Raw genomic sequence first — 19,201 nt, 5'->3', positions numbered from 1 at the left:
GTACCGGGAACCGAACTCACGACCTTGCGCTTGCCAGGCAGGCGCTTTGCCGCTGAGCTAAATCCCCAGCCCCTGTATATTTTAACTTTCTAAAGATAGTTTTCTTCTAAATTCTCCTTCCCATGAACTTTTTTTAAAAATTAAGAGAATTTTATAGTCTTTTTAAAAATTAAATGATTAAATATTTTCCCAGTTGCTTATCTAAATATTATCAAATTTCCAAACTCTTTGTAAAGTTTAAAATTGTTATTAAAACTAATGGCATAATGGAAGCAGTCTCTTTTCAAAGAGCATATTCGGCTGAAAACAAAAGCCAATGTTCAACTTTCACCGTCATACAAGCCCTGACTTAGAAGCCGAGGTGCTGCAGTGCACATGGACATTCCTGTATGCAAGTCACGCTGTGTTTCACCGAAAACCTGCTCTCAAAAAAAACCTTAATGCTCTCATTTAATCACGAGTGCTGACCGCTAGAAACCATGTTCAGCGTTTTCTACAGTGACAGCTTAGATCTGCCAGGCAGAGTGGTGCACCTGTCATCCCAGCACTGTACTTGGAAGGCTGGAAAACATCTCCAAGAAAAAAAAATCAAGTCGTAAAAAGTATTCTAAAGTGAGGCTGTAATTCACGGCATTCAGAACCGTGCTGCCTGGCGTGGTGGCGCACGCCTGTAATCCCAGCACTGCGGAGGCTGAGGCAGGAGGATCACTGTGAGTTCAAGGTCAGCATGGGCTACATAAGTAAGTTCCAGGCCAGCCTGGACTACATAGCAAGACCCTGTCTCAAAAAAAAATTAAAAAATAAATCAGAATGGTGCTTTAGGCAGTTGTATTTTTTTTGGCACTTGCTTTGAAATTTTTATTCGGTTACAGAAGACCTAGAGAAAGGGGTTATTGCTACTACTACTTCTCCTCCTCCTCGTTTTGTAGTCCTGGGGAGTGAACCCAGAGCACACTGAGCTACACCACCAAACTTTTTTTATTTTGAGACAGGGTTTTGCCGAGTTGCTACATTGCCTAAGCTGGGCTTAAGCATGTGATCCTCATGCCTCAGCGTCAGGGTGTTAAGGTTATAGGTGTGGGCTGGGGATCTAGCTCAGTGGCATAAGCGCCTGCCTGGCAAGTGCAAGGTCGTGAGTTCAATCCCCGGTACCGCAGAAAAAAAAAAAAAAAGATTACAGGCGTGCCACCACATCTGGCAAGAGAGAGGGTTTCTCTTTTTTGCCGCACAAGGTGACACAGGCCTGTCCACACACCAACTCCGCACACTGAATGTGAGCCTCACGCGCTGCACACGTGCTAATGAGAATCAGGAAGAGAGTTCGGGCAGTGCGCTCACGGCCGCGAGTCCCAGTGGCGGCCCTTTGTTTAGCATCTGCTTCTGCTCCTCCTCCAGTGTGCTGCCACCTCTTGGCCACTTCACTGCTCCTCTGTGTCTCTCCAAGCTGGGCAGCGAGAGGCACAGGGCGTGGCTTCCCACCGACAGCTTGCTCGGGGGTCCAAGAGGGGCGAGGCGGACGACCTCTGCTTTCCGTCCCTGGAGCTCCTCTGTTGTCTCGCAGTGTCCATGTGCACAGTAGTATGGAATTAGCAAAGAGAGGGTTATTTTCCTGTTCAAAGTGTATTTCACTTGATGTCTTTTGCTAGTATTTTGTGGTAGTGGGGATTGAACCCATGGCCTTTGCACTGGGCTACAGCTACCTCCCTAGCTTTTTTTTTTTTTTTTTTTTTGTGACAGGGTTTCACTAAGTTACCCAGGTTGGACTTGAACTTGCGATCCTTTTGCCTCAGCCTCTCAGTGTGATGTCCTCTTTTTTTTTTCTTTTGTACTGGGAATCGAACTCACGACCTTGCGCTTGCCAGGCAGGCGCTGTGCCGCTGAGCTATATCCCCGGCGATGTCCTCTATTTTGAACATGGGAATAATGACTAAGTCTGTCTGTGTAAGTTACGTTAGGGTTAAATGCCACGCTGGTAATAATAATGTGAATGGGGTTTCACAGTCACATGAACACACCGTGAGAAAACATCACTACGTTCGCCACTGCGCGCCTCACACGTGCTGTGCAGCATCTCTAGTGAGCCACCCGTGTGTTTCATGTATCAAAAGGCCATCTTCCTTCCCTGGCCTAAGACAGCTGGAAAGCACTGTCCTCTGCCTTCTGTCACACTTCACGCTTTCTTTCTTAGCCGCTTCCCCCAGTTGAACAAAGCTGAGTCCAGTGTTCTCTGCGTCACCCTTCCCAAGAACACTTTAGTTACCCCAACTCTTCCAAGCCGCTGCAGAGCCATTCAGTGCTGTCGAGCAAGGACAGGCAAACCTTTGCGGGAAGGAGTCAGCAGTAAATACTTCACGCTTGTGGCCAAAACACTCCCTCCACACTACCGATGCTGGTCGGCAGCAAGAAGCAGCCACAGGAAACCTGTACACAGATGCATGTTCCTGCATCCCAACAGGTCTTTATTTGTGGACACTGAAATTTGAATTCCATATATATTTTTTTTTTTTTTTGGTCTTTTTGAGACAGGGTCTCGCTATGCAGTTCAGGCTGGCCTTGCGCTCACTTTGTAACCCAGGCTGGTTTCGAACTCCCAACAATCCTCCTGCCTCAGCCTCCCAAGTGCTGGGATTGCAGGCACACGCCACCATGCCTGGCTGCCATATAATTTTTTTTTGTCTTTTTGAGACAGGGTCTTGCTATGTAGTTCAGGCTGGCCTTGAGCTCACTTTGTAGTCCAAGCTGGCCTTGAACTCGCAACGATCCTCCTGCCTCAGCCTCCCAAGTGCTGGGATTATAGGCGTGCGCCACCATGCCTGGCTCATGCCATATAATTTTCACATGTCACAAAATATTCTTTTTTTTTTGTAACGAGAATTAGGACCTCGCACTTGCCAGGCAGACGCTGTGTTGCTGAGCTAAATCCCTGGCCTCTTCTTCGCTTTTAATCACTTAGACCAACAGCGCCCAACAGCCAGCAGACTTGGAGAGGTTCATGCCCTCAGGATCCAGCCCCCAGTCTCAGCTGCTTCAGAAACTTGTGGTCTCAGATGGCAGAGAAATGATGAAAGGCTGGCTCGAAACCCCGGTGCTACCTGGTGCTAGTGTGTGATGGGGCTGAAGCCACCTCCCCATGGGCCGGTTTCAGCTGGGTGGTGCGTTAACCCCCAGCCACTCTGGGCTGATGAGGTGGATCTAGGGTTATACTCCAACCACAGTACCCTGCAGCCCACTCTCCAGGGGTTGGAGCTCATGATTTTTTTTTTTTCTTTTTTGTGGTACCAGGGATTGAACTCACGACTTTGCGCTTGCCAAGCAGGTGTTTATGCCACTGAGCTATATCCCCAGCCCTAGAGCTCATGATTTAAAAGTACCTTTATCTGTAGCTCAGAAAGTACCTTATGGAGCCTCATGATCACAATGTCCTCACAAAGTGCTCTTCTTTGGGTCATTATTTTGTTTATTTTTGTAGACAGAGTCTCACCATGTAGTCCACACTGACCTCAAACTCACTGTGTGGCCTAGGCTGGCCTCGAACTCACAGTGATCCTCGTGCCTCAGCCTCCCAAGTGCTGGATCACAAGTGTAGCTACCATGCCTGACAATTTTTGGTTTCTTAGAGATAGTGTTTTGCTATGTAGCCCAGGCTGGCCTCAAATTTGCAGCAATCCAGTCTGGGCTACAAAGTGAGTTCAAGGCCAGCCTGAACTGCATAGTGAAACCCTGTCTCAAAGAAAAAAAAAAAGAGACAGAAATAGAAAAGACCCACCCAAATTACGTCAATCCTCCTGGCTTAGCCTCCCAAGAGTTGGGTATTTTTCTTAGTTTTAGATTTATAGAGTAATTGAGTAGCTAAAACAAGAGTTCTAAAAAAAAAAAAAAAAAACAAGAGTTTTATATACCTACCCCATCTCTACCCTCACGCCTGAACAGTTCCCTCTGCTAACATCTTCTATCAATGTGACAATTTATTTATTTTTTTTGGTACAGGGATATCGAACTCAGGACCTTGTGCTTGCCAGGGAGGAAGGCGTTGTGCTGCTATATCCCCGGCCTGGTAATTTGTTTTAATTAGCTAGGTGTGGTGGTTTGCACACCTAATGCCAGCATTCTAGGAGGCAGAGGCAGGAGGATCAATAGTTTAAGCGCAGCCTGGGCAACTTAGTGACTTACCAAGATTCTGTCTCAAAATAAAAGTATGAAAAGAGGGCTAGGGATGTAGCTCAATCTAAAAGCTCTAGGTTTGATCCTCAATAGTGAAATTGGTGGGGCTAGGGATTTAGCTCAGTGGCACAGCGCCTGCCTGACAAGCGCGAGGTCATGAGTTCAATTCCTGGTACCAGAAAAAAACCAAAAAAAAAAAAAAAAGAAAGAAATTAGTTATAATTAAACAATATTGAAACACAAGATGCATTCTTCATATTTCTAAGTTCAGCAGATCATGGGCTGGGGTTGTAGCTCAGCGGCAAAGAACTGACCTAGCATGTGTGGACCCTCAGTTCAGTCTCCAGCATAACACACACACACAAAATCACACAACTGGAAGAAGTACCTTTCTATGTGGGGCACAAGAACATGCAGTTGTTACAGCAGACAGCTTGCTGGGTGTGTGGCCCTGCTCTTGTCCAGGACATCTGGGCTTTGTTGGTGGTATCCCCATGCCAAGGAGATGACTGGGAAAGTGTACGTGTCCTTTTCAGAGTGACTTCTTTCACTAGCAATATGCATTCACGGTTTTCTACGTCTTCTTGTGCTTTGATAATTCTGTTTATTTTTTCTCATAGAACCGATATTGAACTCAGAGCCTCACACATACTAGTTGAGTGCTCTGTCACTGAGCTACATCAAGCCCTTTTTAAATTTTATTTTGAGACAGGATCTCACTAAATTGCCCAAACTGGCCTTGAACTTGTGATCTTCCTGCCTCAACCTCCTGAGAGGCCGGGTTACAGCCAGTGCCACCGTCCCAGCAGCAAGTGGTTTCTAGTCAGTGACTAATACTGCATTAAATGAGCGCAGCACGGCTCACTTACCGCTCCCCACTGTAGAGTGCCTTGTGGGCTTCCAATTTTGGCAAGGAGGAATAAAGCAGCCGCAAACATCCAGGATTCTACGTGGACCCCGTTTTCACCTGATGGGGCCAGATATTCTGGAGTATTCCTAGACTGCACGGTACTGGGTCTTGCTTTGTGAAAAGCTGCCGGCTGTCGTCCCAAGTGGCTGTGCCATGCTGCACTCCCTCCAGCACGGCTGTGAGTGCCTACCGCCCCTCACTGGAGCCGGGATGGGCTGGGTTTTGGACATCAGCCACTTGTAGCTACATAATGGCTTCTCACTACTGTTTTAAATTCCCTAATGACATGATGTTCGGCATATTTTCGTAAGCTTATCGACCATCGATATATCTTCCTTGGTGAGATGTCTACTCAGATCTGTCCATTTAAAAAATCAGGTTGTTTGTTGATTTTTGAGTTCTCTGTATATTTTGAATACACTTTCTCTCTTTCTTTCATCCTTCCATAGGGCCTCACTTTCTAGTGTAGGCCAACCATGAACTCTTTTAACTCTCTAGCCTAAGTGGACTTCAAACTTTCAGAGATCCTCTTGCTTCAGCCTCCCAAGTGCTGGAATTACAGGTGTGCACCACCACGCCTGACAAAGTTACAGTCTTTTATCAGATATTTATTTTACAAATATTTTGCCAAATCTGTGATTTGTCTCTTCTTCATTCTCTCTTTTTTGAGACAGGGTCTTGCCATGTAGTTCAGGATGGTCTTGAACTCACTACGTAGCCCAGGCTGCCCTCAAACTTGCAGTGATCCTTCTGTCTCAGCCTCCCAAGTGCTGGGCTTCATTCTCTTAAGTGTTTTTCATAGAGGGGAAGTTGTTTTTGTTGTTTTGTTGTGAGAAGTTTTAAATTCCAACAAAGCACCAGTCTTGGCAGTGCATGCCTGCAATCCCTGCACTGGGGAGGCTGAGATAGGGTGAATGCTGGGACTTTGATGCCAGCCTGGGCTATGCAGTGAGTTCAAGGTTGGCCTGAATTACAGAAAAAGAGCCTGTCTCAAGTAACTAAATAAATTCCAACAAAGCCCAACTAAGCTTTTCATTTGTGGGTGTGCTTTTGCTGTAGCTAAAGCATCATCAAATCCAAGGTGCTTCAGAAGTTTACGTTGTCCTCTACAAGTTTTACAGTTTTGGGTTTCTCATTCGTTCCTTTATGTTTGAGACAGGATCTCACTATGAAGCCCAGGTTGGCCCTGAACTCACTGCATCCTCCTGCCTCAGCCTCCTGAGTGCTGGGATTCCAGGTGTGCGCCACCACGCCAGCTCATGTTAATGTTTCAGGTCCATCCTGAGTTGACTTCTGTGAAAGGGGTGAGGTCTGTGTGAGATACTCTCTCTCTCTGTCTCTCGATGTGGACATCGCATTGTTCTAGCAGCATGTGCTGAAATGACTACCCGTTCTCTGTTCCTTTCCAAAGACTGCCTGCGGGGCTTTCTGTTCTGTCCCCCTGACCAGTCTGTCTGTTCTGAGATGCACTGTGACTACTCCGGCTCCAGAGTAAACCCTGCAGTAGGGTGGTGTCCCCATTCGTTTGTTCCTCTTCAGTACTGTGCTGGTTACCTGGATCTTTTGTCTTTTCACATAAACTTTAGAATCAGCTTGTCCACATCCCCAAAGTACCTCACTGGGATTTTGATTGGGGTTGCACTGAATGGGTAGATTTAGTTGGGTGTAACTGACGAGCAGCATTGAGTCTTGAGTCTCCTTACTATGAGCATGTCTGCGTGTGTGTGTGTGTGTGTGTGTGTGTGTGTGTGTGTGTGTACTGCTAGAGACTGAATTCAAAGCCTCACGTATGCTAGACAAGAATTTTCTTTTATCAGTTTTGTAATTTTTCTCATATTGATCCTACATAAGTTTTGTTAAATTTATGCCTAAATATTGCTTTTTGGGGGCTGGTGCTAAGTAGCACTTTGCTTTCAAATTCTACTTGTTCATTGCTGGTTTAAAGGGCAGCAGATGACTCTTGTTTATGAATCTTCTACCCTATAACCCTGCTATAGTCACTTACTAGCTCCAGAAGTTTCCCCGTAAGTCAAATTTTCCTTCCTCCCTCCCTCCCTCCCTTCCGTTTTTTGTACCATGAATTGAACTTACCACCCTGCGCTTGCCAGGCAGGTGTTGTTCCACTGAGCTATACCCCTGGACCCAAGTTTTCTAACATGTAGGTTCCTCTAACAGTTTAGGGAATGACCTTTCAAATTTACACCTGAAGTATTTGTGAAGGAAAAATATATAATGACTGGGATTTGCCTGAACATACTTTAAAAAAGCCAGGTGTGGTGGCACAAGTCTGTAATCCTCTCTGGCCGAGGAAGGAGGATTTCAAGTTCAAGGCCAGCCTCAGAAGCTTAATGAGACCCTGTCTCAAAACAGAAGAAAAAAAGGACTGGGCACGTGGCTCAGTGTGAAGGCCTCTGGACTCAATCCACAGTACCGTGGGAGGGAAAAACAACCCAGAATTGAAAGTAATGAAACTGGGCGATGGGCCGGTGTTTGGGATTGCATTCTTTTTTTTAATGTTCAGGTAAATTTGAAATTTTTCTTTTATTCTTTTTGAGACAGGGTCTTGCTGTGCAGGTGGGTTGTCCTGGAGCCCCCATGTGTCCCATCTGGCCTCCAGCTCACGGTTACCCTCTTACCTCAGCCTCCCGAGTGCTGCTTCATGGGCGTGACCTCCACGCCTGGCTAAATTTTTCTAATATTAAAAAATTAATAAGGGCAGCATGGTGGCATATGCCTGTAATAACCCCAGCACGTGGGAGGCCAGGGAAGGGGGACGATGAGTTCCAAGGCCAGCCCGGGCTCAAAGGAAGTTTGAGGACCGTTTGGGATACTTAGTGAGACCATCTCAAAAAGCCAGGAAAAAAAAAGCTGACGAATTTAAATATCAAGAAAGGACACATTGCACGGGGGAGGCTGAGGCAGGAGGATTGTTGCGAGTTTGAGACCAGCCTGGGCTACAAAATGAGCTCGAGGCCAGCCTGAACTGTATAGCAAGACCCTGTCTCAAAAAAGCAAAAAAAAGAAAAGAAAAGAAAAAAAGACGGACACATTACTTGGGATTAGGGAAGAGGTTACCGTGCTAAAGGGAAGGGCAGCCTCCCTCTCCGTGGAGGGGCCCAGTGCATTCTTGAGGAGCTGGTCGCTGGCAGGATGAGCTGGGGTGGGTGCATGTTTTCGTCCCCGCGACCGGGCGGTATCAGGGCTGGAAGGCCAGGAGGGTGGGGAGGCTGTGCGAAGCCCACCGCAGAGCCGCAAGCGGCGCTTCACGTTCGGGGTTATTCTCCGTGTACGCGCACAAGTGAGCAGGCACAGTGCGCAAACTGTACTCCCAGCTCCCGGGCACCTACCTCGGGGTCACAAGTCCAAGGACAGCCTGTACGGCTTGGTGAGAACCTGTCTCGAAGTAATAAATACATAAATAAAGGAGGGAGACCAGAGATGTGGCTCAGCGCCTCCTGGGTTCAATCCCCAGTGCTGGGGCAAAGAAATTAGAGTGAGAATGACTTTATTACTTCTCATAATGCCCCTTGCTGTGAAGGAGCGATCTCCCCACTTCACAGAAGGAACTAGCGAGCCCTTGGACTTGACCACAGTAATATGGAATCACAGGATCTTCCCGAGGGAAGGGAACTTAGAAGTTAGGTAACATGACTACTTCCACCTGTTTTTATCACCCATCCATTACAACGCTCTGTGTCATTCACTGAGGCATTTCTGTAGAGAATGGGGATACAGCACTCATAAGACACTCAAAAGTTCTTTTTCTCATGGAGCTTCCGTTCTATCAAGAATGTGTCTGATGCTGGCTAGGGGCTTAGTGGCAGAATGCTTGTCTAATGTGAGAGACCTTGAACTGGATCCTCAGCATCAAAAAACAAGCAACGAACAAAGTCTGCTGGTACTGGGTCCTGATGGGTCTGATGGAGGAAAACAAGAAGAAAAGCAGAGAAAAATTCTAGTGCCAGAGGGAGGCTGCTGTGGCTGCATCTAAGTCAGAGAGGGGCAAAATGAAGTCACACAGGTAGCAGGAAGCCAGACTGAAAGGGAGGTGGGGGAGAGAAAACAAGCAAGGTGCGATGTGTATCTGCACCACTGCCCCAGATGAATGCACTTACGTACTGTAAACTTACACTATCATCATAAAGAAAGCCAGACGACAGAGGGCCACGTGGGCCACTGTGGGACCCTTGCTGTTATTCTGAAATGGGGACTTCCGTTTTTAACATGATCACTATGGCAACACTGCTGAGGAAGGGCTTCTGAGGCAAGGACAGAGGGGCAGGCGGTTAGCACAGTAACTGTGCGTGGCGGCAGTGCAGTGAAGCGGCCGGCTCTGGAAATGCTCTGAGGGGCAAGAACAGGAGTTGCTGATGGGCGGCACAGAGCGGGAGAGAGCTGAGCATGCCCACTGTTCTGGATGACGGGGACTCTGCCATCTTCTGAGCAGCAGAGGGAGGACAGGCCCGGCGGCACGCCACGGAGACAGGAGTTTAGTGTGGGATGTGCTGCAGCTGGGGACTTTGTAGCATGGAAGGGGTGTCACAGGCAGCTGGCTGTAGATGACCGGAGCTCAGGAGAGCCGTTCAGGCTGGAGCCAAGCATGGCACTGACCAGTGCGTTGGTGGCGACCAAAGCCTTGAGCTGCATGAGGTCACCCAAGTAGTGATTTATTTGTTTTTTTTTTTTGGTACCGGGAATTGAACTCATGACCTCACGCTTACCAGGCAGGCGCTTATGCCGCTGAGCTGTATTCCTGGCCCCCAAGTAATGATTTAGAGAAGAACACGAGGGCTGAGCTCTGCAACTTGGAGGTTGGGAGATGCATTACTCAGCTTTCCATCCCTCTAAGTAATTACAGAGATAAACAGCTTACAGAGAGAAAAGCTTGGCTCAGGGTTCGGTGGTTCCAGGCCATGGTCTGTTGGCGTTATTTCTTGCCATAAGCAAGGCATTCTGTCAGGGGAGGCTGTTATGTGACTGGGAAAGTCGTGCAACTCATGGCCCAGGCACAGAGAGACAAAGACAGAGAGACAGAGAGACAGAGAGGGGGGAGGGGAGGGGGAGAGAGAGATCCCCTCTGAGGGCATGGCACAATCATTTTGAATCTCCTATCAGATCTTACAGACTCACAATCTCCCAGCAGCATTAAGCCGAAGACCAAGCCCTTAACACAGGATGTTCCTGAGCTGAACCACAGCTGGAGGTTTAAAAAAGCAAAAGCAAAAGCAATGGAGATGGAGGAGGAAAAGAAAGATAGATGGTGCCCTGGAAGGCAAAGAGAGACACCGTTTCAAGGACACACTGCAGAGACTGCTGTGCTGACTGTGTGGAGCCGGCAGGTCAAGGGGACGAGCGCCGAACAGCAAGCCCCGGGCCTTGGAGGCAGCCACTGGCTGGCCTGGAAGGAAGCTCTGGAGTGACTGGGAGGAGACAGAGGGTGCAGAAAACTCATGTTTATCGTGCAGGGAGCCTGAGGAATGGGACAGCATCCAGAGGGGCTGTTCGGTCAAGAGAAGAGTTGTCTTTGATTTTACTGCTTTTCTTTTCAAAGGCCTGGGCCACCATGCCCAGCTGATTTTTGCCTTTTGGATGAGAGAACCTGAGATTGAAGACTGGAAGGACCACGAGAGGCACACAGCAGGCAGTCGAGAGAGACGCCTCCAGTGGCACATGCCGGCTGCTATCGGCAGCGATGTGGCTCTGCCTGCAGTTTACCACCCATGGCAGTAACTGAGGTAAAAACAACCTTTCAGTCAGAGGTTAGTGAAAACAACATGCGCTTTTCTTCCTTACCACCCGAGTTGGGGAGACCCCTCGGTTTTGCTGAATGAATGCCACCCGAGCCAGGGGATCCCCAGTGCACAAGGCAGCTCGCCCTATGTCCGGAAAGTTAGAGTCTTAGGAAACCCCTTCCGCACTCTGCATTAAGTTCTCCACTCTAACACGCCTCACTCTGCCCCCGCTCAGGCTTCCAGAGCTATTCAGGATGGCTGGCCTCTCAGCTTTAATGTAGTTCCAGAAGCAGAGGAAGACAACGGCAAGTGTTTGCTTTTCTAGGGAGGACACTGTCAGGCCCTGGCCATTCTGTTATCCACCCAGGACTCCCGCTGTGTCCTGGCTCTCTCAGGGACACCCTGACACGTCGTCTCACTTGGGGTGACAGTGTCATCATATGACCTTGCAACTTCCACAGTGCTGTTCAGAGCACCACGGTAAGAAGCACTTTATTTTTTTTTTTTCCCAGTACCAGGAATTGAACTCATGACCTTGCACTTGCCAGGCAGGCACTGTGCCGCTGAGCTAAATCCCCAGGCCCAGAAGCACTTTATTTTGCCAGAGTGGATGTGGGTGTGACAGTGTAAACGAGCAACAGGAAAACACTTTATGGAGAGCTTTCTCTCTTCCATAACGCGCAGCCTTCTGCTAGCCTCTAATCACGGCAGTTAATGTTGTAGGAATAGAATTACTGATACAAAGGATCATGGTGTCGATGTTCCTAACACATGGCAAAAAAAGGGAGCATGAATTAGCACATCAAAAAGCATACTTACAAGAATATCAGTATTTTCAAAATAATTCCTCCAGTATGGTCTGATTTTCCTCTGTCCACCAATGTCCCATACATTCAGTTTAAAACCCTGTGACTGTACACTTTTGATGTTAAAGCCCTGAAACAGACAAAGGCAAAAATACCAAGTTTTATTAACTCTGATAAAGTTAGGTTTGTGTGTGTTGGGGATTAAAACCAAGGTCTTGTGCGCGCGCTGAGTACACATTCTACCATTGAGCTACATCCCAGCCTCTACTAGCTATGTTTAAAATTAACTCTGAAGTTTGCCAGATATAGTAGTTTTTTGTGGTGTTGGCGATGGAACCCAGGGCCTTGTGCACACTAGGCCAGCCCTCTGCCACTCAGCCATACCCCCAGCCCCAGACGTGATGCTGCCAATACTGAGAACGGCTTACTGCGAGAGAGAAACATACGTTTATAGCATGTATTTCATTCAGGCTGCAGTCAGCTTTTGTAATGTCAGGGCTAACCTGATGTTTTTCTATAATGGAAAAATATACAAGGGTTGGAGATGTAGCTCAGGGGTAGAGTATTTGCCTAGCATGTGTGAGGCCCTGATCCCTGGCGCGGCAAGAAAGAAAACTATATATATAAAACGTATGTGTACCATACATGGGATGGCTGAGGACAACTATGGTAGGTATGTGAGAATACCTATGATCAACATAGATCACATCCCCTGAAAAACCCACAGAGTGGTAAATTTAACAGGACATTACATGAAACTAACAAAAAATAAATCTAAATCTGAAAACAACAAAAAAGAACAAATGCCAAGTGCTGCTTGTAACTTTTACTTTTTGTTATTTAATGGTTGTTTTATAGCTTTAGTATATATTTTCAAGTGCTATTTTTTGTAGGGGGCGGGGGGAGACATGGACTTGCTATGTAGTTCAGGCTGGCCTTGAGCTCACTTTGTAGCCCAGGCTGGCCTCAAACTTGCAGCAAGGATCCTCCTGCCTCAGCCTTCTGAGTGCTGGGATAACAGGAGTGAGCCACTACTGCTGGTTTCAAATGCTAAATTTGAAGAGAGATAAGAGCCGGGTGGGGTGGTGCACACCTATAATCCCAGCACCCAGAAGGCTGAGGCAGGACTGCCCGCCCCCCCTTCAAGGTCAGCCTGAGCTTCATGGTGAGTTCAAGGCCAGCCTAAACTACATAGTGAGACCCTGTCTGAAAACATTTCCCCAAAAATAAAAGAAATGAAAATAATAATAAAAATAGAGGCAAGAGCTACGAATTTGGAGGACTAGACTCTTCACAAGCTAGCTCAAAAATCAATTTCTTTTTTTTTTTTCCTCCTCTGGTACTGGGAATCGAACTCATGACCTCACGCTTGCCAGGCAGGCACTGTGACACTGAGCTAAATCCCCAGCCCCCTCAAAATCCATTTCCTCCTATGGGTTAATCAGAGCAGGAGGGAGCTGAACATAGAACCTGGCAGGGAGGCTGGGCTGGGCCTTGGCAGGTAGGGGTGGGGCCTGCAGAGCAGCCTGGGAGACAGAAAGCAAACAGCGGCCTCTGAGACTGAGTCTCAGTCGCATCTCTGACAAACTGCTTTAGGACAGCACCTCCAGGCAGAGCCCTGAGGAAGGTGAGCAAATCAGGGCGGCCAGCTGGGAGTTAGCCTGGAGAGAAACAAACTAACAAGACCTTTGGGGCTCGGAGAGGAGGTTCTGAACAGGAGTTTCAAGGAAAACAACAAAACCCAAACCTTACTGCAAGAAAGACAAAGGGAGACCAGGATTTAAAAGTCCAATTAATAGTCTGCTACCAGAGAAGAGACATTTTCTCTGGGAGGAAGAGGCAGGAGGATCACAAGTTCGAGCCCAGCTGGGCAACTCAAGGAGACCCTGTCTAAGAAAAAGAAAAATACAGCTGGGAACGTAGCTTACTGCGGAGGCCCTGGGTTCAATCCGCAGTTATACACCCCCAAGAGACAGTGGAGGGCAGGGGCCTGCAGAGGCTCCTCAATGCACAAACGCGTGCTTCTGGCCCCGCGCCGCACCGCTATGGGGGCAGGAACGAGGCAGTGCCACAGACGCACACCACCCACTTCCCCCTGGGGACAGCTGCGGGGGCAGCGGAGCTGGGCTGATGCTACCACTCCTCTAAGGCGCCAACGACCCAACAAATGAGCTCAAGAACGCTACAGGGAAATGGCTTAAGCTCATCATGAAAAGTACCTTCTTTGGGACTTGCTGAGAGGGTGACTTCTGTGGGTTTAAATTCTATATTCAACAATATTACTAAACTCAGCAATAGCAAATCTTTTTCTGGAATGATGTAGGGAACACACACCAGTATCCTGGACCTTGGCCGTATATATCAACTGCCTTAAATTTCTATGTCATCAGATCGAGCAAGGGTGGCAAGTTCCTGTGAGGAAAGACTAAAGAGGGGGTACAAACATTTACAGACGTGTTACATGGACAGAACAACACACAAAGGTGTTCATGACTCATTAAGTGAAAAGATGACGTACATTCTGTACGAGGTTGTTTGTAGAAAAAAAATTGAAATTAACCATTACACACATACATGCAAGCATAAGAAAAACCAAAAACACTGAAGCTATGTGCAGCGGTGCAAGCCTGTGATCTCAGCATTCTGCGAAGCTGAGGGAGGAGGAAGTTAAGCTTGATCCCAGTCTGGGCAACTCAGCTATTTAGACACTAACTCAAAAAAAAAAAAAGCTGGGGATGAAGCTCATTGTGAACTCCCTGGTTCAATCCTCAGTACCAAAAAACAATAATAATAATAATAAAAAACATCCTGAATGGCCACATTTCCAAATGTTAACAGTGGTTCTGTCTGGACATTATTAGTGGTTTCTAGTTTCTCAATTTTATTTTATTTACACTTTCTAAGTTTACTATAATGAGCACCTATTACTTTTTCTATTAAGAAATATAGTACAACAATTTGTTCTTAGTAAATAAAATGAAAACCTGGCATAGCAGCGCACACCTGTAATCCCAGCACTAGGGAAGCTGAGGCAGGATTGCTGTGAGTTCAAGGTCAGCCTGGACTACATAGTGATGCCTTGTCTCAAAAAAATAAATAAATGAAGGAAAGAAGGAAAGAAGGAACTCTGACAAGCTACAAGTCACTATAACACATCTAACAGAGCCTGAGGTTACAACTGGAACTCTACGTGACTAACTTTGAGTTTGTCTGCAGTGTGGAAATCCTCACCTTAGTGATACTGAGAATTAGTCCATTGCTGATATTAAAAAGAAAGATGAAAAATCCAAAAGGCCCGTTCTTCCTTCCCGCCAGCGACCCTGGCACCTTCCTGTGCCCTCAGCTCTCCTAGGGGCGACTGCTGCTTCCCTTCGGCTGCACCTTACCTTGGTTCAGAAACGGGCAAGCTGCTCATTTGGTAGCAGTGAGATGAGCTCTCCCAAAGAGCTGCAATCACTAAGACTCACAGGCCGAGAGGTACGCAGATCAGCACAGCCACCCGGACGCCACGCTCTTACCACTGTACCATGACAGCACATGCTAAACAGCACTGCTTTTGATAAATCCTCTAATGGTCAAGCACTTTAAAGGGACGAAGTCCAGGGGCTGGGGATTTAGCTCAGTGGCACAGCGCCTGCCTGGCAAGCGCAAGGTTGTGAGTTCGATTCCCAGTACCAAAAAAAAAAAGGGAGGAAGTCCAGCAGGCTGTGCCTGTTGGCTTTACCATAAATCAAGCTTTCTCAGGTTTCTATAGGGAATGAAGCCTGAAAAAGCCTATGAGAGCCAGGTGTGGTAGTGCACCCTTATAATCCTGGAAGCCGAAGCACAAGAATCTCTGAGTTTGAGGCCAGCCTGGACTACACAGAAAGACACTGTTAAAAAAAAAATGCCAGGTGTGGTGATGCATGCCTGTACTCCCAGCACTTAGGAGGCTGAGACAGGAGGACTGCAGAAGTTCAAGATTAACCTGGACTACATAGTAAATTCTAGGGCAGCCTGTCTACATAGTGAGACCCTGTCTCAAAAACCAGGGAGAAAACCTCCAGAAACAAAGCCTACAATCCTACCTGCTCAGGAGGCAGAAACAAAAGACTACAAGTTTGAGGTCAGCTTGGACAGGTTAGTAAAACCCTGACTCCAATTTTAAAAATTTTATTTATTTATTTTTCACTACTGGGGACTGAACCCAGAATCTTTGCACTGAGCTATATCCCTAGCCCTATTTTGCTTTTACATTTTGAGACAGGGTCTCACTAAATTGTTAAGTTGCATAGGTTAGGCTCAAACTTCTGATCTTCCTGCATCAGCCACCCAGAATGCTGGGATTATAGGAATGTACCATCATGCTAAGCTTCACAATAAAAAATTTTTTTTTGTCTTTTTGAGACAGGGTCTCGTTATGCAGTTCAGGCTGGCCTTGAGCTCACTTTGTAGCCTAGACTGGCCTTAAACTTGCAAAGATCCTCCTGCCTCAGCCTCCTGAGTGCTGGGATTACAGGTGTATGCTACCACGCCTGGCTCTTTTTTTTTTTTTTGGTACTGGGAATCAAACTCAGGACCTTGCACTTGCCAGGCAGGTGCTTATGCCACTAAGCTATATGCCTGGTCCTCACCATAAAATTTAGAAAGGACTGGAGATGTAGCTCGGGTAGAGCACTTCCCTAGCACGTTTAAGTTCCTGACTTCAGTCCCTAGTACTGCTAAAAAAAATGAAGCCTGCTAAAGGCCTTCCAATCAGCACCCCCATTCTGTGGCACCCCACTGCCTTGTCTTTTGCATTCTGCTTGGCTGGCCTTAGGAAAGGTAGATGAGACTGGACTTTAAAAGTTATGTAACTTTTTTATTTTAGAATGATTTGTTTATATTAAGTCTGAAAAACACACACTAAAATATGAACAGTTGTTTTCTCCGGGAAGTGTTTTAGTGTTTTACATATTGTCTGTAACTTCATAATCCAAGGGGATAAAGGACTTTTTTTGGTGATGATGCTAGGGATGAAACTCAGGGGCTTGAGCGTGATGGGTCAAGCCCTCGACCACTGAGCTATACCCCCAGCCCTGAAAAGGCTATTTTTAAAACAAATATCAAGTCTGGGGCTGCCTGTAGCTCGGTGGTAGGATGCTTGCTAACGTGAGGCTCTCAGTTCAATCCCCAGCACTGGGGGGGGGAAAAAAAAAGAAAAAAATGCTAATCTAAGCCAGGCGTGGTGGCATATGCCTATAATCCCAGTACTTGGGAGGCTGGGGCAGGAGGACTGCCGCATTCAAGGCCAGCCTGGGCTACATAAGTGAGTTCAAGGGCAGCTTGCACTATATAGCAAGACCTTGTCTTAAAATGAAACAAAAAAAAAATAAAAAAGCTGATCTGTAACTGATTTAAGGCCATGACACCACCCATCTATTTATTATATATTTTTTTTAATTTTTGAGACAGGGTCTTGCCATGTAGTTAAGTCTGGTCTTGAGCTCACTGCGTAGCCCTCCAACTTGCAGCAATCCTCTGCTTCAGCCTCCCAAGTGCTGCGATTACAGGCATGTGCCACCATGCCCGGCTAGCCCCCATTTGTATCTATGGCAGATGATACAGGACATAAAACGTACCATTTTAACTACGAGAAAGTGCGTTTACTGGCGTTAGTGCACTGAGTACACTCACACTGTGCCTCCACCACAGAACAGCTCTCGTCTTGGAACACTGACCGGGTGCACGCAAAGCTCCCCATGCCCACACCCTCCTACACCCACCGCTTCTGTCTCCATGAATTTGGCTGCTCGAAAAATGTCCTATCTATGGGTGCCGCTACTTGTACACTGTAGTCTTTTCTCAGAAACACTACTGCGAGGTGGATGCCGTCTCTCTGGCTGCGGTGACCACCCCCACGGGACGCGGAGCCTGGAGCAGCGGCGTTCACCTGTGTAGGCGTGATGTGGCTGATGTCTTCAGAGGCGAGCTGCTTCAGCAGAGTGGTCTTGCCAGCATTATCCAAACCGAGGAGAAGGATCCGCACCTCCTGGTCCGGCGCACTTTTCAGTTTGCGCAAAATGGAGAGTAAGCCCTTGAACAACCAAGGAGACAGGTTACTTCCAGGCACACTGACGTTGTTATTACTGCACGTCACAATGACTTTCTGAAAAAAGCTCTCGGTGATGGAGGGCTTCCGACTGTGTCCAACCAACAGCACGCGTGCCACTTCTCCCTTCCAAGTTTTAGCAGTACCGTAGCAATTCACCAAGTTAATAATAAAAGGGCTTTAGGCTGGGCATAATGGCGCACACCTGCAGGCCCAGGACTCGGGAGACTGAGCCAGGAGGATCACTGTGAGTTTGAGGCCAGCCTGAGCTACGCAGCAAGACCCTGTCTCAAAAAACCAAACCAAGCCAAACGGAACCATGGCTTTAAAGAAGGATAAATTTGAATCGTTTTAGGAGAATGAATAGAAATCACTTTAACCTGAGTCTTAGAATTACGTACAGTGGATGCCTTTGCTACCTGCGTTGCACCAAGGCCATGATTCAGACCAGTCTGTTCTCAATGACGAGGACTAAAGACTACTTCTGTGAAATAATCCTCAGCGATCGGGCTTTGCACCGGGATCTGCAGTGTGCATCATGAAGAGCACCATTCTGCCTCAGATTCTGTCTGTACTGTGGGGGTGATTCTCGGACTGACTCCAAAGGGACCATGTGAACCTTGCTAGGGCTCGGTGTTCTCCCCGCAAGAAAGTAAATGGTTTAGTGTAATTCAGAAAGACAAACTTCATGGCAGAAACTTTAGGAGACAGCTGGGCATGGTGGTGCACACCTGTAATTCCACCACTCTGGAGGCTGAGGCAGGAGGATAGCTGCACATATGAGGCCAACCTGGACTACATGGTGAGATCAAGGCCTACCTGAACTACATTGTGAGACCTTGTCACAAAAAAACTAGGAAGAAAAAGATTTGGGAGCGAGGCACTGAATAGATTTGAAACAAACGAGATAGGGAAGGAGTGTTTTCGATGTGATACTGGGCATCAAGCATGCTGGGCAAATGCTCTACCACTGAGTTACAGCCCCCCCCCTTTTTTGAGACAAGGTCTTACTTCATATTTTAGGTTGGCCTTGAACCCACTATGTGGCGCAGGGTGGCCTCGAACTCATGACCATCCTCCTGCCTCAGCCCCCCAAGTGCTGGGATTACAGGTGTGCGCCACCATGCCTGGCCCCAGCTCTTCATTTTTTTATTGTGAGACAGGGTTTTGATAACTTGCTGAGGCTGGCCTCACACTTGTGATCCTCCTGCTTCAACCAAGTATAGATGGGATTTTTTTAAAAGGGAAAACATATTTTTGCTTTTGTTCTTATTGCATCTGGCCTTGAATACTTTGATACACTTCCTCTTAAAATTACACTTGTAGCCCCCAGAGCCTCGGGCGGGGAGCGCCCGTCTTTGGACCGGCGGCTCACTCCCGGCCTTGTAGGCCCCTGGAAGGAGGGCTTCCAGCGCACAGGGAGCCACAGGCGGGGAGCACCCGTCTTCTGGCTGGCTAGCTTCCTGCCTTGTAGGCTCCCGGAGGGAGGGCCCCCAGCACACGAGGAGCCTCGGGTGGGGAG

The 19,201-nt window shown here is 47.5% G+C and overlaps 1 protein-coding gene across 1 annotated transcript in view; it reads right to left on the bottom strand.

Annotated features, from left to right (window-relative positions):
- Arl3 (ADP-ribosylation factor-like 3) overlaps window positions 1–18,758 on the bottom strand; it is a 33,027-nt gene extending 14,269 nt beyond the window's left edge. The window contains exons 1-3 of the mRNA XM_005403829.1: window positions 18,752–18,758; window positions 17,521–17,664; window positions 11,623–11,739 (exon numbers count right to left, since the gene is read on the bottom strand). Coding sequence (XP_005403886.1) covers window positions 11,623–11,739; window positions 17,521–17,664; window positions 18,752–18,754 — 264 coding nt within the window. The 5' untranslated portion in view covers window positions 18,755–18,758. The remainder of the gene's footprint in view (window positions 1–11,622; window positions 11,740–17,520; window positions 17,665–18,751) is intronic.
- Window positions 18,759–19,201: the final 443 nt, after the last annotated feature.

The sequence above is a fragment of the Chinchilla lanigera genome, unplaced genomic scaffold (assembly GCF_000276665.1).
Source record: "Chinchilla lanigera isolate Chin_1 unplaced genomic scaffold, ChiLan1.0 scaffold00084, whole genome shotgun sequence".
In the NCBI taxonomy this organism is placed as follows: Eukaryota; Metazoa; Chordata; class Mammalia; order Rodentia; family Chinchillidae; genus Chinchilla; species Chinchilla lanigera.
Note: the sequence above shows the minus strand (reverse complement) of the source record. Positions and strands in the feature narration are given on the sequence as shown.